At 47.7% G+C, this 25,603-nt stretch overlaps 2 protein-coding genes across 7 annotated transcripts in view; one reads left to right on the top strand and one right to left on the bottom strand.

Moving 5' to 3' along the window:
* Positions 1-656: 656 nt before the first annotated feature.
* Positions 657-23,955, bottom strand: LOC107049245. 6 transcript variants are annotated; one of them, XR_005849266.1, is made up of 6 exons: positions 19,415-20,821; positions 16,478-16,549; positions 13,027-13,194; positions 7,364-7,923; positions 2,406-5,012; positions 657-1,867 (listed from the first exon to the last, which is right to left on the bottom strand). XR_005849266.1 is itself a non-coding variant. In XM_046912357.1 (3 exons), the coding sequence occupies exons 1-3, from the start codon at positions 22,847-22,849 to the stop codon at positions 7,857-7,859; spliced, it is 651 nt and encodes a 216-aa protein (XP_046768313.1). In that variant the 5' UTR covers positions 22,850-23,955; the 3' UTR covers positions 5,640-7,856. The 6 variants fall into 6 exon arrangements, 1 of the variants encoding a protein (XP_046768313.1); XR_006933707.1 differs by lacking the exons at positions 657-1,867; positions 2,406-5,012; positions 19,415-20,821 and adding an exon at positions 22,434-22,717 and having other exon boundaries at positions 5,640-7,923; XR_001461712.3 differs by lacking the exons at positions 657-1,867; positions 2,406-5,012 and having other exon boundaries at positions 5,640-7,923.
* PTCHD1 (patched domain containing 1) overlaps positions 21,520-25,603 on the top strand; it is a 41,290-nt gene continuing 37,206 nt past the window's right edge. The window contains exon 1 of the mRNA XM_425565.8: positions 21,520-22,023. Within this exon, the coding sequence (XP_425565.4) occupies positions 21,595-22,023 (429 nt within the window). The 5' untranslated portion in view covers positions 21,520-21,594. The remainder of the gene's footprint in view (positions 22,024-25,603) is intronic.

The raw sequence follows: 25,603 nt of genomic DNA, 5'->3' as shown, positions 1-25,603 counted from the left end.
CTTCTCTGATTCTTCTTGTCTTTTTCTTCTGGATGAATGGAATTTATTTTTCTGGCTTCTCGTATATTTCTGTGCTGAGGCCTGTGGGATGTATGTGCTGGAGTTTTACTATCTCTGCTTCCTCAAACACAGGTTAGAAGTAAAAGACCGTATCCCTTCGCATTACTTGTTTGAGTTAATATTGCAATACAGTAAGGGAATTTTGACCCAGGAAGCATTTCCCACCTTAAGATAGTAAAACATGCTAGGCCTACAATTTCAGACTAGTGAAAACCAATCCTCAAAATCAAATTGATGAAAAGAGAATAGCATCAGACCAAAGAGCAATTATTGGTCACAATCAATCGTTGCATTAAGACATATCAATGATATACCCAATGACTCAGCTTTGCGTTCATTCCGCTCCTCAGGGCTGACCTGGCCCAGTCCATTCTTGTGCGTACTCAGATCATCCCTCTGAAATGCATTTTTCTTCCAGTGAAACCTACAGAGTCCACAGCAAATTTCCTCTTGTAAGAAGTACGCAGGCAAGCTCCCTCCATACCTCACACCTGAGCACATCGGTTACAGGGCCTACATGATGGAGTCACGCAAATGATTCATACTGAAAAATCTCATGGTTTTTGACAAATATCATTTTTATTAACCTCCCCATACACGGCTGATTGGTGCTTTTAATAACATATGCAGATTTTCTCCCATCAATCATCAACTAAATTACTCTTTTTATTATTATTAAAAGATAGTTCCACCATGCAGCACTAATTAGAGAAGAGGATTGATTGAAAAGGCGGTGTTTCATTGATTCCTAGTTTTTGCCAGGCTAAGGCAGCTTCTGCCATTATTTTTACATAACCTAGCCCTTAGAGATAGAAGCAACATCCTGCAGAGAACAGAAACGACTTGCTTAGGAATACATCTATAAACTTGACAAGAATCAGCACCCAGAGACTGCTCCAACTCCCGTCTGCAGTCTTTAAACTTTTCAGCTGAACTATAGTTGAAAATGAGTTTCTGCAGTGCTGGATCTTAACCAGAGAAGAGTAGGTACTGCAGATTTTCAATCAAGAATCCTCAAAAAAGCAGTAACAGAAAAACTCCCGTTCTTATTTGATAAAAGAACTTGTAGGAACTCTCTGTGTGAGTGGGGTGGGAAGTGTGGTTGTTTGCTTTTTTCTTCCAGCTTCCAGTGGGCAGTTTGACAAATAGGGACCAAATTCCTTTTAGCACTGGTTTCAGGCCCATCCTGGGAATGCCAGCTGGGGATGAGCCGCTTACTGCAGCTCACCCCACACTAACCCAAGTGAGTGCAAAAAGAATGAGCCAAGGGGTCCGGACTAGATGTGGATATCCAGGCACCTTCCTGTTCCCTCAAAAATGAGAAAGCTGAAGTTGAAAAATCTGGACACCTAGACGGAAACTACACAGCAGCAGTATCTTTGCAGCAAACTGAAGTAACTCCTTGTAAGTATCACTGTGTTTTCCAGGGACATCTACAGTATGCATTAGAAATGGGCCCAAGATACAAGATGTCAGGACCTAGACATACCATTAGCTTGAGAAGATGAAGTTAGACAAAATAAATCCCAGGGCTGGTGCGAAGGCTGAAGCACAAAGGAGTGACTTCCCTGTGAAATGGCTTCTGCCAAACATAAAAGCAAGCATATGAGCTGTACCAGCTATAGAAATATCCACCGGGTTTTCTGAAGTGGAGGTAGACTGAAGGAGCAAGAAGAAAACATATTTGGGTTGGTAATAAGGTGCATTTATACATACTTTTTGCATTACTCCATAAGAACCAGGGAACTAAAGGGGTAGCCAGATTAGACCCATCGCATCCATCAGCTGCACGCAGTCCTACAGCACCCTGAAAAAAAAAACATTCAAAGGTCTTCTCTATTGTGTCAGTGTGTCTTCTCAAAGCTTCTCAAAACCCTGCATGCTTCTAGTAGATTTACTCCAAGGTCTAGCTCAAGAATGAGCGTGCTGTGGCTTGTTTGTTCAATAGCACAGAAGGAAATTCTCTCCCTCAGACAGAAAGCAGGTAACTGGGATTAGGGAGAGGACTAGAGACATCCTAAATATATGGGGAAAAGATAAGTATGAGGACCAGAATGTTTTGGCTGAAACTAGCAGGAGGTTGTTCAGAATTAAAAGAAGCAGGTACACCGTCCTGTCTGCACATTCGCTGCTAATAATAACAGAAGCTTATTTTCCAACAGACCTTGCAAAACATCACCACAAAACTCACTATTAATAGAGGGAATTTGCATCTGGATTGATGGGAAAATACCTCAGCACAGAGGATTTAATTGATCTTGAGAAATAGTGGGAGAATTAATTCCATCAGGGTCAAGAAGAGCATCTTCTCAAGCCCCTCATTTCTCTGCTGCCACTGGCCCTACCTCCTGTAGGAGTCTTCCTCCTGTCTCAGACCAAACCACTGACTGTTGCTGGTGCAGGTTACCAGAGGAGAGCAGAGGGACAGAGGCACAGGGGTTCTACAGAAGACTTCACAGTTCACATGTCCCTTAGGAGAAGCTCTGGGTGAGCCTGCAGGTGGTAAGGAGGACAAGAAAGCTTCAGTCAGCTCTCCAACTTCAGAAGCATTTTAACGTGCTGAGACACAGTTTGTCATCAATTGGCATTGCTCCCACTGATTTCAGCACACTCTGGCTTGGGCTACAAGTCACTAACAAATCGTGTGCCATTTCTCTCTCAACCTCAAAATCCATCTCCTGAGGCAGGTGGGGCTCCCCTGAGCTCTTTCTCAAGGAATCCCAGCACATCAGCTCCACCCCTCTGCAAGGATCCTGACAAAAGTTCTTTTGTAAAAAACATTGGCCCCGATAACTGCAAATGAAAGACAAATTCACCAGATAAATGAGCTGGATATTATTTTATTGTAATTTAAACAATCATTTTTGAAGTTTGTAAGATTATATAGAACCTGTAATCAGAGCCAAGAGATGTCACTGAATAATACATGACATGCTATAAATTAAGGAAAGAATGATTATATGTAATAAAAAGAATAAGAAATTTCTTCTAGCAAGGAGGATAGGAACCACATTATTACTGAGTAGAGAGCGATAAAAATCACCATCTTATGAATAAAGCAATGGAAAAAGGAAACGCTATAGAGAGTGTGTAAACGAGCAAGGAAGGCTTGGCCAGGGCTTGGTAAGTCAAGCCAGGGTTTTATAGCTCTTCTATGGAGAACAGTGCACTGGTGCTTACAAATAATTCATTCACCAGTGATGCATAAACTATTGATGAATATATTTTGTTTTTCTAACAGTTTTGCTCACTACACCTTCTTGGCTGGTGAAAATAGGCATAATGCATGCAGAAAAATGGAGCATTACCCTCTTCTGTGCCAGCGCTCCTAACCTGGGACCCTGGCACAGTGCATCAAAACTCCATCACTAGAGAAGACCACCACACTGTGCCTCTGCTGGCAAAGCCACCTCTAGCAGCAGACTCAGGATGAGATAAAAGTGTATTAGGTGGAAATTCAGGACTCTGCTATCTCCTAGATCAAACAGTCATACAGTAAAATAATTTGTCTATGTTCAACCACTGAATAATCAATCTATCAGCTATGACAACATCAGGTGCTGTAAAAATGCGAGCAAGACAGCCCATGAGCAGTAACCCTCAGAAGTTCCTATCTTGTAAGGAGAATTGCACCACTTTATCAGTGGCTCCCTACTGAGCTTGCACCCCCAAAGAAAGCAGGAGAGACTCTAACTCATACCCGCTAAGCCAGGTGTGGTAATGGTTGAACAGAAGCTCACAAAGAGTTGAAGCACTTCTCACCCAGCTCAAAGGAAGAAGATGAAAAACATAATGGCATGCCATTCTGGGTATGGAGCAGCAGCCCAGCTGTGATTCCTGCTCCTGAATCTCACCTGCAGAATGAAAAACTAGGTGGTGCTTGTATTCCAGCCAGAAATGCTAACATGAATGGCACAGTCTGATTTGGCAGCACAGAGAGGTGCTTTCCACAAACATGAATGTCTGCCCAAAGCAGTGGAGAGACCATACCATGCCACCTCATTTGCTGGGCTTGGGAGCATGTACTTGATAACAGGCAGAAATAAGTTCACACCAAAGACAAATAAACCATGGAGCTCCCAGAACAGATGTAAAGATAAAGGTGTGCTTTCAAATTCAGAAATAGCAAGCTGCAGGAATCACCCTCACATCAATTTAATTATCCTCTTCTATCCGTGCACTCTTATGGCCCTCCCATCCCATAATAAGTCAACCATTCCCAAGTATTTCAGCATAGAAACAACACTCCTTCAATTGCTTTCTTTCTTCCCAGCCAGCAGGAGAAAAAGCCAGATTAGTTTGCCACTTGGGATGGAAGGAAGAGGCAAAAAGGCTGCAGTGCTCACTGGGGAAAAGCTAAGTCAGCAGCCTGAGCCTGGCACTGAGCTGTGCTCCCTGGGTGGAGAAACAAGTTCTCCAAATCCTAGAATACACGCTGCAATAAGGAGAATGAGGGACAGGTGGCTTTTTTTGTTTGCCTTTTTTTTTTTTTTGGAAGTGCTGTCTTCAGAAAAAAGGGAAAATGCCCTATTAATCAGGAAAAAAATGATATTACCACACCTAATTAGCATGCAGGATTGATTTGTAAATGAAACGATACGTGGGCTTGCGCATCATATCTTGTGTCATTTTGTGTATAATACTTATATCTTCAAAACTTTCTTTATAAAATAGCAGTTCCCTCAACTTCTACTGCTATCTTCCCCAGTGGATGCATATTCACTTTTCCTTCCTTCTTACCCGTTTACAATGTACTTTGTCCAACAGGCTATCTGCGAAGTGCTGCTGAAGTATTCTGTCAATGGGAAAATTGCCTTTTACAGCCTCACCTTGGTTTATGCATTCATCAAGCCTCTATTCTTGCTGTGCCTCCCATTGGCACCTGCATGGTTGAGCCTGCTGCTCTCGGGTCCTCTGGTGTGAATCTTGAAGTAGCCACTGCAAAATTCTCCCTGTTTGCACAGAGGAAAGGCAAGTTGGGAGAGCTGGAGTGTTGTAAGAAGAGAAATCTGATGAGGTTCCACAAGGGCAAGTGTAGAGTACTACATGTAGGGAGAAACAGCCATAAGGCATTGGTACAAGTCAGGGGCTGACTTGCCAGAAAGTAGCCCTGCAGAGAAGGACCTGGGTGTCCCAGTGGGCAACAGGTTTGCCATGAGCCAGCAGTGTGCCCTTGTGGCCAAGAAGGCCGATAGTATCCTGGGGTGCATTAAAAAGAGTGTGGCCAGCAGGTCGAGGAAGGTGGTCCTCTCCCTCTACTCTGCTCTGGTGAGGTCACATCTGAGATGCTGCGTCCAGTTCTGGGCTCCTCAGTTCAAGAAAGACAGGGAACTTCTGGAGAGAGCACAGCAGAGGACCACAGAGATGATGAGGGGCCTGGAACATCCCCTGTAAGGAAAGACTGAGAGACCTGGAACTGTTCAGCCTGGAGAAGAGAAGGCTGAGAGGGGATCTCATCAATGCTTATGAATACCTAAGAGGCACGAGTCAAATGGATGGGGCCAGGCTCATTTCAGTCATGCCCAGCAACAGGACAATGGACAGCGGGCACAAACAAAAAAGGAAATGCCATACAAACATGAGGAAGAACTTCTTTACTGTGAGGGTGACAGAGCACTGAACAGGCTGCCCAGAGAGGTGGTAGAGTCTCCTTCTCCACAGACAGTCTAACCACGCCAGGACACTTCCTTGTGCAACCTATTGTAGGGAACCTGCTTTCGTAGGGGTTTGGACTAGGTGATTTCCAGAGGTCCCTTCCAGCCCCTACCATTCTGTGATTTTGTGATTCTGTAAAGGGTAGTTTCCAGTGGATAAAACTTCAAACAGTTTGCAGGATAGTCTACATAGGATTTTTGTAATGACCAAAAATAACCATCTTCATTAGGAAATTTGATTATATGAAGGTGATTTCCTACATCCAAGAAGAAATTTCTGGCAAAAAAAAAAAAAAACACCTTTTTTGCCTACTTCAGGTGTGGACTGCAACCTTAAGCCTTGCAGTCACAGAAACAGGAGCTCAGACATGTACCTTGCAAACTCTGTTCCTCTCTGAGGTGACTGAAACTTTCATTTAAAAGAGAAGAAAATTTGGAAATTGTCTTTTCTGAGTAGCCTTATTTACAGGTTTTTTTTTTTTTTCTCTCAATTAATTTATTTAACTTTGAAAGACTCAGTATCATATATATAATATACCTAAGAGACCCATGAGCCACTCCTTGAAATTGCACATCTTTTTAAATAGCCATGATTTTGATAACCCTCTCCTGGTTTTCCTCAGTTTCTACTTGCTAAATATTTTGGATCATTTTTTGTCCATAAAACCAAGTAAATTGAACCAGCTACAAACCGATTTTAACAGGTAAATTAACCTTCTAAATACTGTTCTGCACTTAGATGGTCTCTTTCAGCAGGCATTTCAAAATACTCAACATGAGTGTATTGAACGATTGATAAATTAAGCCTAATAATACCCCTGGGAGGTAGTACAGTTAGATAAACAGAAACACAGAGAGGTTAATTGTCCAGGGTCACTTAGCAAGTGGTTTGCAGAACCAGGGCAAGCACCTAAGGAGTCCTAACTGCACTTCCTGCAATTTGCTCTCTGAAATATGTCAAGCCTGATTTGCAATTGTCTTCATCTTTGAGTAATTATTTACTGCGGTGCAAGGCAAGTGTAAAATGGGAGTGAAATTGGTGCCAAATCAAAATAGCAAAGGTATGAAAGGATGAACAAGGGAAAAAGCAATGCAGAATCCCTATATTTCTTGTCCATCATGACCAACTTGTCCCTGGTTCATTAACTCTCTTGTTTACCTACCAACTTAAATGATAAATTGAATAGTGCTTTGTTGACAAAAGGGTTGGTTAGTTATCGTTTTGTTGATGGATGGCTCTGCAGTGAATGAAATCATTATAGGTGTACTCTATGTGTCATACTACCTTTTTCCTCTGCTTTTTTTCAGCAACAATAGGTAGGTAGAGCTAGAAATCCAATTTTTTAATCATATCTGGTGACTGAATTCTGAGTCCTATATTTAAAAGAATTTTCATAGCTCTAATCTTCTCTCTCCCAAGGATGAAATCAAAACAAAAAGGACAAACTCCTCCCTTATTTCTTTTTTTATAAAGGAGCCAGACAGCAAAAGAATGCAGGCATTTTCAAAAATCACAAAGACAGCAAAGATACTGCAAGTCACTTTTAAATTAACAGTAACACTAGCTCAGTCCAGAGGACACATTATTAAGAACACCCAGTTATATAAACATAAGTGGTAAGACACCAAGCTTAAGGTTTTTACAATACCTCAACTGAAGAGACACTGTCCACAACACTGTCCAGCCAAAGAGGTTGCAGCATTTAGCAGAGCTGACTCTTTCACTCCTGTGGGTTGACAAACACACTGCTGTTCTCCTAGCAGATATGGGAGCTGAGTCGCAGAAAACAGTCACTCATGGGAGGACTTAGAAGAACCCAAAGTCATCCAAGTGTTAGCTGTGCAACTCAGAAAGCAGCACTTCCTCCATGCTGCAGCTGCCCAGCTCAAACTCCTCAGCTGCACCTTCAGCACCATGTGTTTGCCACCTCTGTGACATGGGCCTCTTCTGCACCAATTTAAACATCCTTAGTTTTTCTCTGTAAAGGAAGCTCAACTACAATTTTGGAAAGGTTCTTGACCAACAGTTAACGTGCTCACTCAGAAGTCACCTCCAGCAGGTGAAGAAAAGGCTCCAGGGAGACCTCATTGTGATCTTCCAGTACTTGAAAGGAGTTCACAAGCAGCAAGGGGACCAACTTTTCACATGTAGGTAGAATGTTGTCCTGTCACATGTTGTCCTGTCAGGACAAGGGGTAATGGGTTTAAACTAAAAGAGAGAAAATTTAGGTTAGATGTTAGGAAGAAATTCTTTACTTGGAGGGCAGTGAGGCTCTGCCACAGCTGCCCAGAGAAGCTGTGGTGCCCCATCCCTGGAGGCATTCAAGGCCAGGTTGGATGGGGCCCTGGGCAGTCTGATCTAATGGTTGGCAACCATGCTCACAGCAGGGGGATTGGAACTAGTTGATCTCTGAGGTTTCTGCCAATATAAGCCATTCTATGATTCTATGCAGGGAAACAGGGAGAGGTAGAGCCATAGAAGCATGAAAGTATCCAGGGCCTTCTAAAGGCAGCTAGATGTGTTGAGAATGAACCGTGGCCAGATCTTCATACCAGAAAAAACAAGGAGCAGAACAACATTTCTTCCCTCTTTACTAGGAAAATAAATAAATAAATAGATAGATAGATAGATAAATCTTGAAAGTGGAAAAGTGGAGCACAAACCACAGTTCCAGGATTCCTCCTCAAGGCTTTCCTGTAGGGTGATGGGAGCTTGGTTCTACAAAACCATGCAGCAGGAAAGGGAAGTGATAATCCCCTGGTGACATTTCACTTAACACTTTTCTGGTAGGCAGTAATTCATGCGTGCCACGAGAATCAGCATAATGGAAGCAGGTTCTGTCTCCAAGAAGTGTATTAATATATTTGTAGCACAGTAAGGCCATTATAATGAGCTTAGCCTGAGTTTTGATGAAAACACTGTAAAGCTCACCCAGCCTTTGCTACATTAGGCATTTTTGCTTCAGAGATGGTGTTGTTTGGCAAACTAAAAGTTGCAAGACTTCAAAGAAGAGGAAGCCCAAGCCTGACCGGGGCATGAAATGCACAGGACTACAACAGGCTTCTGGTCAGTTCACTCCCCACCAGGCGGGACAATTAGCTGCAGCTTAAGAAAGTACATATAAGTGTGTTGACACAAACCCTGAAGCAGTGCATGCTCATGCTGGGAAAACAAGGGAAGTCTGAAGAGTACTAGTTGCTAATTCACAGCAGAAGACTGAGAGCAGAAAAGCTGGGGAATATACTCTCATCCCCTCCTTTTTTGAGCAACTTCTTTCCTCCTTGTTTATTCCCTGACAATTTACATGCTTCTTCGTACAGCTAACACTATGTTTTCTTACAAGCTGGTTCTCTTCACAGTTGGTAACAGCAGTGCTTAAACCAAAAGAGGGTAAATTCACATTTGATGTTAGAAATAAATTCCTTCCTCAGAGAGCAGGAGGTGCTGGCACAGCTGCCCAGAGAAGTTGTGGTGCCCCATCCCTGGAGGCACTCAAGGCCAGGTTGGAGGGGCCCTGGGCAGCCTGAGCTGGTGGGGGGCAGCCCTGCCCACGGCATGGGGTGGGGCTGGGTGGGCTTTGAGATCCCTTCCTACCTGGGCCATTTTTTGATGATGATTCTACGACTATTATTGCAGCCCAACATACTACCATACTCTTACATGTTTTTGACAGCTGTTATGGACTAAAACGTGTGCTATGTGAAAGTGTGGGAAAAAAGGGGGCAAACTGGGCTGAGAGGGCTGTAATATCAATAAGTAACTGTATCTGTGCATGCTATTTTTAGTTACAATCTTAGAAACAATAGCAATGATGGATACCACCCTTGCGCCTCAGCTACTTTTTGGCAGCTGCATCCCTTGTTCTTGTGGCTTTACCACTGCTGCTCAAGTAACAGATTCATCCAGGCAAACTACCTACTAAGTTAGCTGCAGAGCTGCAACTCCTTATGCCATGTGTTACTGTACAGAAGCTAATTAGCCCCACTGAGACCCAGGCTTCAACAGCTCAAGTGCATCTGTGAACCCAGGCTTACCACCAGGGGACACCGCCTTGGCCAGCACAGGACCACAATCCAGGCACCATGCACGAACCCCAGTTCCCCCAGAGCAGAGGCCAAGTGGGGAAAGGGGAGAATCACAGCTGTCCTGAGTCCTTCTATGCTCTGGCTTCCTGCTATACACAGCATTTTGTTTATTACTGAGAATATGAAATCATGCTGTGCACCATCTTTTATACAAATAGCATCAGGGTATGGTTCAGATATGGCTCCCAGAGCACTGGGAATGAGTTTCCTAAGCTTTTTGGTTGCACCCTGTGAGATCACTTTGCCTGCTGAGGATTTCTGGAGCCTGTTGCCTTTCTGTACTGAAACAACTTCTCAGACCACAACCTTGCCACAAAATCCTCTCCCCAGCACTTAAGCCTATGGGTCTGCCCATGGTCTGCCTTCTCCAGCCATCCCTGGTTTCAAGTGAGCACATTTCTGTGGTTGGCTCTAATAGGCACACACTGTCTCTATGGCAATGAGAGACGGGAAGTGCCTGAGAAAGATGCTGCAGAAGTACTGTGTCTGGCACCAGGAGGAGACAGCAGAATGTGCAGAAGCCTGGAGGGAAATGTTCCCTGCAGGCTTAAGAAAGTGATGTGGCCATATGATGACATAAGTGACCCAGAGGAGGATAAGCAATGTGTTTCTGTTTTCTTAAGTCAAGCTTTTCGTCCAACCAATGTTTTCATTACCTTTTATTTATAACAGATTAGATTTTAACTATATAGTACTATAAAAAAAAGTGTTTATTACATTATCACTCAGCTCTGCCTTCATCGGGCTCCTGTAAACTAGGAAGCACATCCTTTCCAGCTTTCTAGTGCAGTGTGCTATGTATTTTGTTGTAGTGCTGGAAGGGGTGTTATGAAATAACAAGTGCTGCATAAGAGTACTTTCAGGTACTCTCTGTATTTATGTCAGGCTTTTCCCATTGTGGAAGAACTGCAATTAAAAGGCGCTGTATTAGCATAAGAACATATTTACCTCAAAACATACCTACTTTTCTGTTCTATGATCGATGACTCCGAAGAGGGAAGCAAAAAAAAAAAAAAAAAAGGTAAAACCTTCTCATTCACTCTTCATTGTTTGTTTCATTTCTAACACCTCCTTCAGACAAGAATAATGACACGGCCTTGTCAGGCTTAGCCTCTCTGTATGGCTGTCAGTTCTCAGGTACCAGTACAATCTTGCCTCATATAAAGGAGCAAGAGAGGTTATGTTTAAAAATGTACATTTTAATGCGGGGGGAGGATTCAATGTATTACTAGATGAAGTGCAATAAAGTCTCCAAGCTTTTGCTGCTGGTAGAGTCTAAACTACTGGTTGCGACGAAGATAATAGGACAGGGATTATTAGTCATATTTTTACTATTCACATTCACAATTTTCATCCTGCATGTACTTATTTGCTTCCAAAAAAAAAAAACTACCGAGAAGACAAAGACCACCTTTCTATTTAAACCCTAAAAATAAGCTCTCTACAAAAGCTCACCTCTGAAATATCAGGGGGCAGATTCGTGGCATAGCTTTTCACTTGCACCAAGGAAAGTAAGAAGTAATGCAGCACATTTGTAAGCCTGCTCACCTGCACTGCATTCCTTCTGCATGCTGCTTCTCAGCCACCTAAGCTCTACAAATGGGGGACGGGCGAAGGATGAAATAAGGAGAAGATAAAGAAGTATATAATCCTAAAGTCACTGGAGGAATCAATTTGTAGGTAATATATTCAAGTTCCATATGTCTGTGTAAACAAAAGATCAGGACTTAGCTATAAATCTGCATATGGCACACACAACTTTTTCTGGAACGGCTCCCTGAGAACACACACTGCTGCCCTACTGCTGAGGTTTTCAAAGCCCACAGCTTTTCTAAAAAGGAAAATGTCTGCACCTCACACATTCCAACTTTGTGTGGGTGTCTAACCGACTTGGTTACCAAAGAAACTAGTTCGTGTTCTCCACCAGTTAAAACTAATATCGCTATTAGAACAAATAATATGAAGGAGAGGAAAGGAGGGGGAAAGGGAAAAAAAAAAAAAAAAAAAGCCATGACTGCACTGCAGATTTGTAACAACCAATTAATGGCCAGAGAGAAATGCCAGAGCCTTTGCCACAGAGCTCTCGGGTCCCTGCCCGGAGCAGAGCAGCCTTTGCTCTCTGTGTATGCGCACACTTCCAACCCAAGCCCACACCGCTGCGTTCACGCACCGCCGCCCTGCCTACATGACGTGCTTTCCGCAGGAGTCAAGGAAAGTTGCAGACATCTCCCACTGTTGCCAAGACACTCTGACACTCGCTCAGAGACACTCAGCTGCTGCTGCTGCTGCTGCTGCTCAGAGATGCTTCGACTTCCCACAGCTCGGTGCTGCACCGCGGCCCCGCCGAGCTGCCTCAGCCCTCCGTCCCGCTGCTCCGTGCCTCATCTCCCCGCCACTGCTCTGGGAGCCCGCCGCGACCTGCCCGAAAGCCGCCCGCCCGGGACGTGCCCGGTTCCACCCCGGGTCCCGAGCTCAGCCTTCAGTCACCAAATGGCGTCGCGGCCCCGCGCAGGGCCTTGCCCCTACCCTGGCCGGCCCCAGGCCCGGGCCCGCGGGAGCGCTGCCCAACACCGCCGCCCCGTGGCCGCCGCCGCCCGGCACTGCCCGGTGCTGCCCATCGGGCCTCCTCGAGGGGTGGGAGCCCTGCTTTCTTTACGAGAACTAATCGAAGGGTTTTTTTTAGGGTTTTTGTGTGTGTGTGTGTGTTTCTTTTCCCTGAGTTATCCTCTGCTGCATCTCCAGTGACTGTAAAATTACCTTTTTTCTCCCTTCTAAAAGCTTGATTTTGCCAAACTGTGGCTACTCCTCACCTCCCGCTCCACACTCCTCTCAGGCTGCAGCCGCTTTCAGCCCTGCCCAGGCTGTGCTAAGCCTCTGCTACACATCAGTGACGCAGCGATGAGTGTTACCTTCATTTTCTCTTTCACACAGAGGCTCTCCCAGCCCTGACAAGAAGACAGCTAACAAATGTCAGGAGCTGAGGCTGTGCTCAGCCTCCTTCTGCAACTCTGATGGGCTGACGGTCAGACTTAGTGGTCTACCCAACCTTAATGGTTCTGTGATTCTCTACCCCGGTCAAACACTGTCCTCCTGTGCTTTCACCCAGATGGAATCGTGCCTCCCAGCTCCCACGTGTCAGAGTCCCCAGGCAGTCAGGCACAGCAGGAAAAGGCAAGGACAGAATCTAATTTTTAATCTAATAATCTAACACAACTGCGTAACTCACAAATGCTTCCTCTTCTTTCCCTGACGGCTTCTGCTTTGCTCTGTCACGGCTTCCTTCCAGCATCCATGGCAAGACAGAGGGCCTGGCCTCTGGGGAACGGGCTCATTCCATATGCAACTCACTTTCTCTGATTTCCATTGATCCTGGATATCCAATAAGGGGTCAAGCCTAAAAAAAAAAAAGCAAATGTGTAACCATGCAAGTACAACGTGTGCACACTGAGGCCAAATTAAGGTCATATTGACTTCTTGAATTAGGCATCTCTGAACGCTTCAGTGCTTCACTCTGCAACCTGCATGTTTTTAAACATGTATCTGTACATAAATTCTGGAAGGGGGATGTTGGTAAAGCACATGGTCTCCCATCCCCCCTGTGAATCCCCGTGTTTCAGAGGGACCACGGCAGATCTGAATTCCTAATACACAGCTAAGAGGGGAACTTTCCAAGGAATGCCAATGAAACACTCCCTTTGCAGGGATTGCTGCTCTTCTTCTCTGGCAGTAGAGGAAAGGGAACACAAAGAAGAGGATGCACGGTGGTAGTTACAAAGGTATCTCTGTTCATGTCCCAGTCCTGTAAGCAATGTGTACCCCAAGCCTGGGATTCAGTCTTGGTGTTATATTCTACCTGGTCCATCCTCCCTCTGCACCATTATTCCCCAGCAGCCTACTACAATTTCTGTGTTTCCATTCATCTGTTCCTTGCCATTCCAGTCAGACTAATTCACCTCCCATGATATCAGTGGAGGATGCACAAAATGTATATAGGTAAACAATCTAAACAATCTCCACAGACTTAGCAGAATTGCCAGGGACCAGAGCAGCCCCTGGCTTCCAAAAAAAGCTATTGCAAAGCCCCACATCGAGGATGCTAAACACAGTGTGGTTTTAGCAGCCATCTCCTAGGAACCATCTGCTAAGCATGTGCAAATAGTGACTTTTGAGATTATTATGAGTTAGTGAATTTGGGAAGAATTTTACAGGAACAGCAAGAGGAGGCTCTAAGTACTACCGTGACATAAATATTACAGAATAATGAAATCATGATTTTAGTCTTAGGAACAAAATTCATCTCCCATGAACCAAAATGTACGTCTGCAGCAGCCTTGAGGGAAAAAAAAAAATACTCTTAACGATTTCCTCAAAACTTAACAGTAAATTTCATTGAAATACAAAGCAGTCTTTCCTCATATGATATTCCCATGAAGTCAAAATAAAGTGTGTGCTTTCAGGTGCAAAGCCAAACTCAATTAGTATTATACACAAACCAGAGCACACCCTGAATTCTGATCAGAGGCAAGCTGATGATTCATACTGCCATGGTCTGCACGTTCGTATTTGCTAGGAAAGCCAGTGTATGGATTGATAAGGGGTTTTGATCTAAAAATAGGCACGCATGCCATTTTAAGCATTTGCCTTAGAAAATTAGGTTTTGACATTCAGTTTTAATTGTGTGTCATCTAACGCTGATGGCACCCAGGTAGAACACCAACTCCTTGATTAAAATGTAAAATAACATGTTACATTCACAGTAATAACACAATTCTGCATTCACGAGTGGAAAGTGCTGTTTGGAATGCAGCTTTCATAGAAAGCACAACCAAAAAACCTTCTGAAGATCAAATGGATGCTGTACAGTAGGAGAATCCCCTGCTTCTGCTATTACCTCAGGAGCATCAGGAACAATCAGAACATCAAGCCACTCCTGTGAAGGCATGCAAGAGAAATAGGAAGCTGTTTTCTCACTCTGCATACACACCTGCTTAAATCCCTAGTGCTTCTGAACTGAAAATGTGCTCCATAAGTGCTCTCCATCAATGCTCTATGCATTTCACCTGTTCATAAAATGCACACCTGTGACTTACTGCAGTGGGTTTGTTTCAGCATTGTATGTTTCTTGTTTTGTCGTGGAAGCTTTCTATTACTTAAAAGGAACACCAGACAGGCTGTTGTCTTACCCTGACACAGCCCTCAGAAACCTTCAGCTACTGCCCTGCACACCCTCTGCTTGGCAACATGGGGTAAGTAAGTAAGTAACAGGGCATTTTAAAGTGCTATTTAAGAGCTGCAGTATGCTTTAGTGACCACGTTTAACATAAGGGATGTATCAATAGCCAATCTCCTGCTTTTAATATTTTTTGCTTTGCTTGTTTAGTTTGCTCCTTAAAATTCCTAAATGATCTATTTTCTCCTGAAGGTAGGCAGTCCCCGACTTCGTTCCTTAGCACTTACAGCAATGCAGGAGAAAGACATGTTTGTGACAGACAGAAAGGACAGCAGCAGCTCAAGGTGTGACAGAGAAACATCGCAGAAGTACAGCCAAACTCTTGTCAAGCACTTACCTGGTGCAATTGCCTGGTGCGAGCTGAGAAAGGAGGCTGGGGCAGGGCTATGACAGTGGTTATATGGGATCTGTGTTTTGCTGGGAAGCTGAGAATTGGCTGAGTAGAGAGTAATTAAAACTCACTTCCCCTTTACTTTTCATAGGATTACTTGGCTCATTTCAGCACTTAATAACAACTGATACAGCATAACAAAGGGAACGTTATGAACAATCTTATGAATAAGGTTTCTCTGGTCTGAATACTGTAGAGGTCGACACTGCTGTATCCCATCATATTTCCTACATGCCGTTAAATTGCTGATTCTGCTTTCTCCACTCCCAGTGAGAAGCAGCTTTTCTCATCCCCATTTTAGAGAAACAAAGGCACGGGGAGAAGTGGTGAAACCTGCTTCCTGGAGCTTTCAGTCCTTGGTCCATACTTCTACCAATGCTCATGGTTTGTCCTGTCAGTGATGCAGAAAATCTGTGATAGTTTAAAACCTAGCCAACCCAATACCAGTTCACACACACACTCCGAAAAGCTGGGGAAAAAATATAAGAGATTTTTTTTTAAGTGTCCTTTACTGAAGGTCTCCTACTCCGTAGCCAACTACACTGTCAATATGACTCAATATGCAATCTAGATGCAGGTGGACAAACTTGACAGAGCAGCAGGAAGAAAATTCTGAGTCAGTGTGCTGTCCCAGAGCTACACGTCCGTAATTCATGTTTAGATAATTCTCTTCGCTAACAGCTTTAGAGACACAAAGCCGAGCCAAAGGCTACAAAGGGCATCTAAGTCAGAATGCGAAACATTAACGGGTGAGAGATAGACTGACCAGTGTTGCCTCTACAGCTCGGCTGCTGTGCCAGGGACTACCAACAAGCCTGTGATTTCTGTTCTTGTAGGTGAGCTATGGAGCTGTCCTCCATCTCAGTAATAAATGTCTCTGCATTCACAAGTCGCAGAGTATTTTACTTTATCAGATGTGTGTGTGGAACACCTAACCTACTCTTGAGCTATATCCTAGTCACAGAAAATAGTGCTGGTGGACAGAGACATCACAAGAACACCTCATTCGTCCTTCTGCCCCAAGGTGGGATTAGCTGTGCTCGTGTCGCACCTTACCAATTCGCTCAGCTGCCTTTAATATCCTCCAATAATGGAAAGTCTGCACAGTTCTCAGGTGACACAAGTATCCTGCAAAAGACATTGCCATCAGAAAGTTTTGCTAGTGTATGACTTAAATGTCCTCTATTCACTTACGCCTGTATGTAAATATTTATTTACATTCGTACTCAGATATATGTATACAAGTAAACATGCACTTCCATACATGCCATCTATATATGGTGTACATGCACAGTTGCATACACATACATATGTGTATATAGGTGTGTATATGCATACATTTACTCCTGAATTTGAAATGAAACGCTATCCTATTCCAATATCTCCGCGTGTGTTTTCTTTTGCTTTTACTTGCAACCTACTTGTTTTGCCCAGTTTTATGTGAAGACACATCAACAGAAAAGAAACATTCACACAATTCTCAGAGTTACGCTCTGCCAAAATTCCAGCGTCTCCAGACATATTTACTAAACTCCTCGTTAACGCTTTGTTTTCTACTAAAACTCGCCTCTTTAAAACCAAAGAAGCCTGAATTTTATACACCTAATGGTGAATTCCTGTATTCCTAGAATCATTTATCCCTAAATGGTATTTCTTTTTTTCTGTTGGTCTCTCTTGAATGCTGAATAATGTAATTGTGTTTTTGGTATCGGCAGGGTTATTCTAATGTGAACTGCATGTTGTGCACACAGGATAGTAACCAAACATATACGCTGCTTCATTGGTCAAAAGACTTTCATCCTACAGAATATATTGTTTAAGACTGTCCTCTGCTTCCTTGGGCAAATTCATGTTCCTGACAAAGTAAGTGCATTTCCTATTTTTAGGAAGCCACATCATCCAGTTATCTGCTAAAACTACATTCAATTAACATCAACCAGATTGGGACAGCGGGCAGATTTATTGTGCTGTCTTGTCTGCTTGTTTTATTTCTTAAAATGTAGTATGAAAGCTGTAAATTGACTCGTCTGCTTATATTAGCTGTTACATTTTAGTACATCAGGACCATTTACACTGCATTTCACAATAAGAACTTAATCCATCTTTCTGCAAGGAAGAACCTTTCTTTAGACTATTGTTGTCAGCGGCGAAGGAAAGACCCTTTCCTAATGCTGGAGGCAGTGCCGACAGAGGTGTCAGTAGTCACTGTTTCGAAATGAGCAGGTGAGAGGCCAGGATTAACAGTCTGGTCAGTCATGAGCATCAGAGAGCCTGGCCAAAAATATAGCCAGAGAATGATGGTCCAAAGGCTTTGGCTTAAGTGAGCCTGCATTTAACAGAATATGGGAGAATCTAACCAAAAGCAGAGCTTTGCTTTTGTGCAGCCTATGCCAACATCCAAGGGAACAGAATCATCCTTCCTCTCTACCAAGTTTTCATACAAGCAAAGGAAAAGCACAGGCTCCCTGTGACATTACAGTTTTTCAGTCTGCTCATGCTAATGGCTCAACCAGGGATCTCCCATTTTTGCATCATCACTGCCAGCAGCCAGCTAATGGAGCATCTCAGAGACAGACCACAGAGCTGCAGTTCAGCCACACGGGGCACTTCCCTCTTTTTATTACACTCTATAAAAGATAAGTCACACACGCTTTCTCTTAGCAGTCTTCATGAATCAGCAAAGAGCTGCCGAAGAGTGACCATTAGGGCCCTCGGGAAAGACACAGGTGTCAGCTGTCAAAGTACTACTTGGTGATTTACATTCTTTTTATATGTCTCTGCATCCACTAGGCCAGCGAGGAGCACTTACGTATTTGCATTTTCAGGACAGGCTGCAAAAAGCAGACGTGTTCACGCAGCACCAGCAGGAAGGATTTCTTTCCTTTAAGCTCACGCAAGAAGATCCCCCCTGGTTCCTATGTCTCCTCTCAAGACCTGCATTAGCAAGTCCAATTAGCGTACACACAGCCTGCCATGGGTGGCAGAACATCAGGACACCCGAGAGTGCGATGCCAAAGCACACGCACAGCCATAGCAATCCTTCACCCTTACCTCTTTTCTCCCTTCCATTCCGTGAACACTAGGGGCTCACAGACACGAGAGGAGGAATTTCAACAAGGCTGATTGTGCCTTGTCTCAGGAGGTAAGGAATCAGCCATCTTGAATTCTGGCAATGAAATCTGTGAGTGCGGGTGACAACACGCGTGGCCACCCCTTGGCCATGGATGATTTATTAAACTATTATTTGCACTAAGACCAACCTACAATTTCCTGTGGTGTTTCCGTAACGCCCTTTTCAGTATAAGCAAATGGCCGTCCTTCTGCTGTACCTATCAGTGAAGAGATCAGTACTTTTGGGTAATCTTCCTTCTGCAACAGGGTCCGGCCTGGAATTAGGGAGACCTTCAACTCTGCTCTCCTGTTAACTGCAAACAGACAAAAACCACCAACCAGTCCTGAGGTTCCCTCACCAATCAGCGATGGGAGATTAACTTTGTCATTAACCTTGTCTGTGCCCTCACCAGTTTAATTGGTGCTGGCCCAGGTCCCAGGCCTAAGGCCAAGAAATAGCATGCAGAGCATGGTTGGAAGATAAGATAAGAATTGCTGCTTTCCCCAGCCATCTTGGGCTGGCCTCTTGGCATTCTGATCCCTTGGCACAAAGCAGAACGGCTCAACACGTCATCACCCAGACTTTCTACAGGTACAAATGAACATAATACGGGGAACTTCAGTGAAAAAAAAGGTTTGCATCCCGGTCTCCTTGGGAATCTTTTCTTTTAGCTCCTTCTCAAAAACAAAGGAGACTTTGTTACCCATCTCCTCACTGCGGGTAACCTTGTTCTCTCCAAACTCCAGCTGGAACCTACACCACACATCGCTCAGTGCTCTGCTGCAAAAATCATTCCCCAGTCACAGCGCTAAATCCAACGCGCACACTCCTAAAATACCTCCTCTGGTTCCTCAAGCACAAAAGCCCGGTTCTCTGCATACCTCCTGCGGCCATCCCAGCTGCTCCGCCACCTTTCCTTTCCCAGAGGCCCTCTGAAGTCACCCATCAGGAACCCCTCCTCCAGCACTTCTCAGCTTTTTCTTCCACAGGACCCCTTTGGGAAGGGAGGAGGAAGGGGTTAGTAGTGCTAAGTCACAGGGAGCTACCGAGCATCTGTCTCCTTGAACAGGTCTGAGAGAAGCGTTCTGCTCTCAGGAGCAACCCTGCGCAGATGCTGTCTCTATGAGTCACGCCTTTCTCCATCTCCCTTTTACACTGTCCCCAAAAGTGGCTGCCCTGAGGCATTTGCTTTGAAAGGACATAATCACATTGCCCTCCCCCTCCTTATCCCGCTCCCCAGCACCTGCACCTCATTGGATGGTCATCTCTTCCCATTCTTCTCTCCTTAATTTAGTTTGGGAACTCTCCAGAGCAATGAGACATCATTACCTATTTTGTAAAGCGCCATTCAAAGCTGTATAGAGGAGTGGCACACAGACACGATGGAAATCCTGCCCTCCCACTCCATGCAGAAGACAGGCGGAGCCTGGGGGTGCTCAGCAGGGACGGGGCTGCTCCCTACAACCCAGGCCGGCCTGCAGACCCCAGCCTCAGCATCAACCCTGAGGGCTGTGCTGGCTGCCAGCTCCTTGCCTTGGCTTTGCTGAGGTTGCTGTGGAGGAATGGCTGCCTGCTGAAATAATTAATAGCCCCCTTCATTTTGAGTAATGATAAAAGTCAATTAATGGAGACCAAAAGCAATATGACACTGCCAGTAGTGATGACAAGCGCTCTTTGTGAGCTGATAATGACAAGGAGCACAAGGCATGCACCCACTGGGCTGGGACATGGTGAACTGGGAGAGCCAGGGGACACTGGTGGCCACAGCCCAGCTCTGCTCAGTCAGACCATCCCTCACTGGCAGCATTGGAAGCTATGGAACACAGGTCTAGTTTTCAAGCGTGACCTTGCTGTGAAGGAAGATGTGGGTAGGGTGGCAAGGCAGCTTTTTATACGACAACACGATCTCGGGTCAGACACTGTAGAGATGTACAGGGAGGGACGATGTCAGTCAGCCCGGCAGTAACCGCACCAGAGAGCCGCTGCTGCTCACACAGCGTTAAAAGGCGTAACGCCCTCAGACTGCAACTTCCCCTTCGCCCACCGGCACGCAGCAGGCCGGGCAGGAGCTGGGCCCTCACAGCAGCACCGCCGAGCTGACACCTAAAAGCCGGGGGCAGCTGACGAGCGCCAGGAACCCGAACAGCCTCCTGCCCCTCGTCAGAAACACACGTTTTCGCCCGCTCTGGTCGTTAAGCTCAACATGTGCTTTAGAGGGAGATCGCGCCCCGCGCCGGGAGGCACCGCCGGCGCCCGGAGCTGTCCGGGGGCTGTCCGGGGGTCCCGGCTACGGCAGCCCGGGCAAGCGCGGCCCCGCCGCAGGCTCTCGGCCTCCCTAATGGGCATGTGCGGAACGCGCCGCACATGCCCACTCTGCCGCCTGAGGCCGGGGGCTGCCGGGCAGCGGGGCGCGCCGTCGGGCACCCCGAAGCGGCCGAGGGCGCTCCGTCCGCGCCCGGCGGCGGCTCCGCGGGCGGAGGGCTCCCGCGAAGCGCCCTCGGCGTCCTCCGCGGAGAGCGGCCGCCCCCCGCCGCCCGTCGGGGCCGCCCGGGCTCGCCGAGGCGGGCGGGGATGTGGCGGCGCGGCGGGCGGGGCCGGGCGGCAGCCGGGCGGGGCGGGGCGCGGCGCGGCGTCCCGAGCGCGGCCCCGGCGGGAGGCGCCGCCCGGCGTGGCCCCTCGGCGGAGGGCGCCGGCGGCGGGGGCGCCGCGGAGGGTTGTCCGCGCCCGCCCCGCCCGCCGCGGCCGGGGGATTAGTCAGCACTCTGCGGGCGGCCCCGCGCCCGCGCCAACTCCGCGGCGGGGGCGGGGAGCGGCGAGCGGCGCCGGCCGCTGCCCGCGGCCAGGGGCGGCGGCGGCGGGGCGGCCCCCCCCCCCCCGCCTCCCTTCCCCGCGGTCCGCGCGGCCGCCCGGCGGCCACAGGCAGGAGCGGCTCGGCTGCCCCGCGCGCGCAGGCGGGAGGGAGGCGGCGCGCCCCGCACGGCCGCACGCAGACGCGCGGCGGCGGCCCCCGGCCCCCCGCAGCCGCGGCCGGCGGGGAGGCGGCGCCCGGCGGGGCCGCCCCATGGTCTTGCGGGGGCCGTGGGGGAGCCGCGGGGGCCCCGGCGCGGCGCTCGCCCTCCTGCGCGCCATCCGCACTAGGATGTTGCGGCAGGTCTTGCACAGGGGGCTGGGGACGTCCTTCTCCCGGCTCGGCCACTTCGTCGCCAGCCACCCGGTGTTCTTCGCTTCGGCGCCCGTGCTCATCTCCATCCTGCTGGGCGCCAGCTTCAGCCGCTACCAGGTGGAGGAGAGCGTGGAGCACCTCCTGGCCCCCACCCACAGCCTGGCCAAGATCGAGCGGAACCTGGTGGACAGCCTCTTCCCGGTGAACCGCTCCAAGCACCGGCTCTACTCCGACCTGCAGACGCCGGGGCGCTACGGCCGGGTGATCATCACCTCCTTCCGCAAGGCCAACATGCTGGACCAGCACCACACCGATCTCATCCTCAAGGTAACCGCGGCCCCCGCCGCCTCCCGCAACAGTTGGGATGCGCGCAGGGGGCACCGCACCGCCGGCCCCGCGCTCCTTCCCTGCTCTCGCGCTTTGTTTTATCCGAGTTGGGGCGGCTCGGGAAACTCCGACTCCGCGAGCGGCCGGAGGCACGGCGAAGGGCAGCGCCGAGCCGTCTGCCACGGCGAGCGCAGCCGGCAGCGCTGACGGCGTCCGTCCGCCCGCGGCGCGGAGCGGGACGTTCCCCGCAGCGCGTGTCGGAGCGTCGCGCCGCGCCGCGGTGTCGGAGCGGGGAGGACGGCAGCGAGCGTGTGCCGGGAGGGTCGAGCTCACCGGGCAGGGGGGCTCGGATGGTGCGCGGAGCCCGGAGGTGTGGCAGGCTCAGCCCCGCGTCCGCTCTGTTGCCGTACCGTGCACGGGAAGCCCGGGGGCTCGGCGGCGCTTCCCTCCCCGATGTCGGGCTGTCACACCGTGCGGAACCGGCGTAAATTCTGTCCAGCGGCTCCGGGGAGTGCCCCTTCCCAGGCGAGAACGTGGGCGCATATAGCGCGTGCGGGGACTTTGGGGAGACGCACCCCTCGCTAAGCACGGCAGTAAGTGTTACAGTGGGCTCGTGGCTGTTCGATTCCAACTGTAGCCGCGCACAGAGCTGTAGTGCAGTGCCCCTCCGTGTGGTCCCTTTCCCTTTCTCGCTGTATTGCCCAGCAGTGATGGGCACACCGCGCTGCCGAGCGCGGGCACGGAGATGTATGTCACCAGCGAGCAAGAAAACTCCAGAGGCGGTTTTCATTCCTTCATTTCCTTGTGCTGTGGATTGCATCCGCATCCAGCGCGCACAGTTACTCAGTCACAGGGTAATGATGGCAATGGATTTTTCTCCCCGCGCTGCTTTCACTGGAGATGTGTGGTTCTATCGCTGGCACAGTGGCACACAAATAAATGCTACGCCGAAGCTCTCCACGAGCAAACTTCTGCGTCAGATTTATCATATCAGCCAAAGAGCCGTAACTTAGAAAGTTGTCGGCATTTAACGCTGCCTCATTTTTTAACGGACAGAATTTGCCAACGGAATGATTATTTCTTATTTGCTGAGATAATGAACACCATTGCCGTTTGCCTGTTTACTCATACCGTTAATCTGACGTTGTCAGGCATCTTTGATGCGTTATTTCCAACTCCGTACTCATCTAATTAATCCCAGCGTGTCTCCTGCAGAACAGATTCCCATCCCTTGTCTCAGCTGTGTTTCTGTCTGCACAGCCCGAGGTGCCAAGCAGGTCAGCACGGCCACCCGGGAAGGAGAGCTCCTGGCTCCCCGTGTCACCGTGCTGGCTGCGACGCAGGGCCGTACTGTTCTGTGTCAGCAGGGCTCACCGAGAGGAGGAGGCAGGGAGAGGGGCCGTCAAGGTTCTCCTACACACGTATCCACGCGTGGAGGGCAGAAGGGAGCGAAACCGTCTAAAAAATTCCCCCAGGCCCCAGGACAAAGCTGGGCACCTCTAGGTGCTGTTCATCCATGTCATCCCACCTGTGAGCGGTGTTACACTGCTCGCCTCCCCTTTCCTGGGGGAGCGTGGCCTCCCCAGTGAAGAGCTTTTCTGACCTGCTGTCCCCTACCTCGCCAGGCAGGGAGTGCCCAGTACTGCTGCTGCTGCCCCGGTCTCACAGAGAAGAAAGAGGAGATGTTCTGTCTGCGGCAGAGGAAGAAGTGAGCTTCCATTATCATCCCCTTGGTAAAGGGATATGAAGTTTTGGGGTCTGAACAGCTGAAACTTAGTGGTACTGGCAAAAGTTAATCACTGTAATACCCTAATTAATTCATTCGTTATTGTGATGAGTTCTTTGGTGGCTTCTCTGAAGTGCTGTGGTTAGTGCAGTGCAGTTCTGACGGGCATGCTGTCAGCCCAAGAAGCTCCAGGTTCCACAGCCGCACAGCACCGTGCTGGCTGGCTGGCTGGCAGAGGCGGTGAAGGGAACAGCCCCATGCCCAAACCTCAGGCATGTGCCCCAAGCAGGAGCTTCCCAGCCCAGGTGTGCCGGTTGGCCTTGTTGGGTGTGCTAGCTGATCCGTGCAAGACTCCGCTGCTCATTGGCAGGGAAGCATGTGGCTGCCTTCTTAGAATAGTTTTGATTAAATGGAGTAAATCTCCATCAGTAATTCCCATAACTCTCCCCATAAATGCTTGAACTGTTTTTGTGCCTGCCGTCCATCACGTTTCCAGGTGGTGTGGTCATCTGGAGAAGGGAGGAAGGAAAGAAAACTAAACCTGTCCTGATTCTCTGGCCTTGAATAGATGATCCAACTAAAGCCTCTGGAGAGTCTTGGTGGGCAAGAGATGATCCTGAAGCTGAGAGATACTGGAGGGAAGTGATGAAATGGTGCTCTACAGCTGTGCACAAGGCACTAGCTGTCAGTGTGCAGGGCCTCTTTCTTCCTCAAGATTTCACTCTGTCAAAAGAGAGAAAGATGGGAAGCACTGACACCCAACTGGAGAAGATCTGCTCTTACCCCTGTATTTCCGAGTGTTTGCAGAAACAAAAATAATTCGGATATTTGGTGTGCACCATCCTGCAGAAGTTCAGAAGATCATATGATTTCTCTACAACTCATCTAAGCCTAGAATCCAGCCTGAAAAGAGTGTAAGAGCAGCCCCCTACCAGGTCATTGCCATATTCCTACTTGCAGCTAGAAACTTGGCAGGTTCAGGGCACGCAGGCTCACAGGAAATGCAGACCTAACCAGGTGTTTTGAACCCTTGAAAGTACATCCTGACTAAGCCAGGATTTGAGACACCCATCGTTTTGAGCCTCTTCATTCCTCCATATTTACAGTGAGTTAACTGCATTATTCTACAGTCTAATTTATTTTTCTTATGAAAGCTTCCTTTTTTTTTTTTTCAGAAGAATATCCTGTCTTCCACTTTGATTATTGTTCATTACATTAACACAGTACTGTGGTTTTTTTTTTGCCAATAACTCTACTTAAGATGCACAGATGAAAAGGGAATGAAATGTGACATTCCGTACTGAAAGGGATTGTATTTTCAGTTTGCCTGTGTGAAAATCTGTAGAAGAAGGCTTATTTCTTAAAGAAACCTGTCCTGACTACAGAGTTGCAGACTCTGGTTACGCATCACCTCTTTCCTATGAGCTGGCCATCAGTGGATATAGCTAGCTGGTTAACTACCTATTGGCGCATACAAGCAAATACTGAAATTAGATACTCGTGCATAAGGACACATTTATTTAAGTGCTGCATAACTTGTGATTGTTGCAAAACAAGACAGTTGAACTCTAAATTTGTGCAGACCTCATACTTGTTTGGGTTTCTTTTCCTTCCTCTGCCCCTTAATTACTGTGTCTGTGCCTCTGTGTGCCTGCACACTCTGTCCACAGCCTGCCCGGATTTCCTCATTTATTTTCTACGTGTGAGGAAACTCGTGGAGGAAACAGCTATGTTTATGTTCCCATGTTTGTGTTATCTCTAATTGCTTTGCTGTACCAGCATGGCATGCTGAAGCTATTGTTTCGGTGCTGGCTGTAAGCAGAACCGAGGGCTGGGTCTGGTGCAGCTCTGACA

This window comes from Gallus gallus, chromosome 1 (assembly GCF_016699485.2).
Source record: "Gallus gallus isolate bGalGal1 chromosome 1, bGalGal1.mat.broiler.GRCg7b, whole genome shotgun sequence".
In the NCBI taxonomy this organism is placed as follows: domain Eukaryota; kingdom Metazoa; phylum Chordata; class Aves; order Galliformes; family Phasianidae; genus Gallus; species Gallus gallus.
Note: the sequence above shows the minus strand (reverse complement) of the source record. Positions and strands in the feature narration are given on the sequence as shown.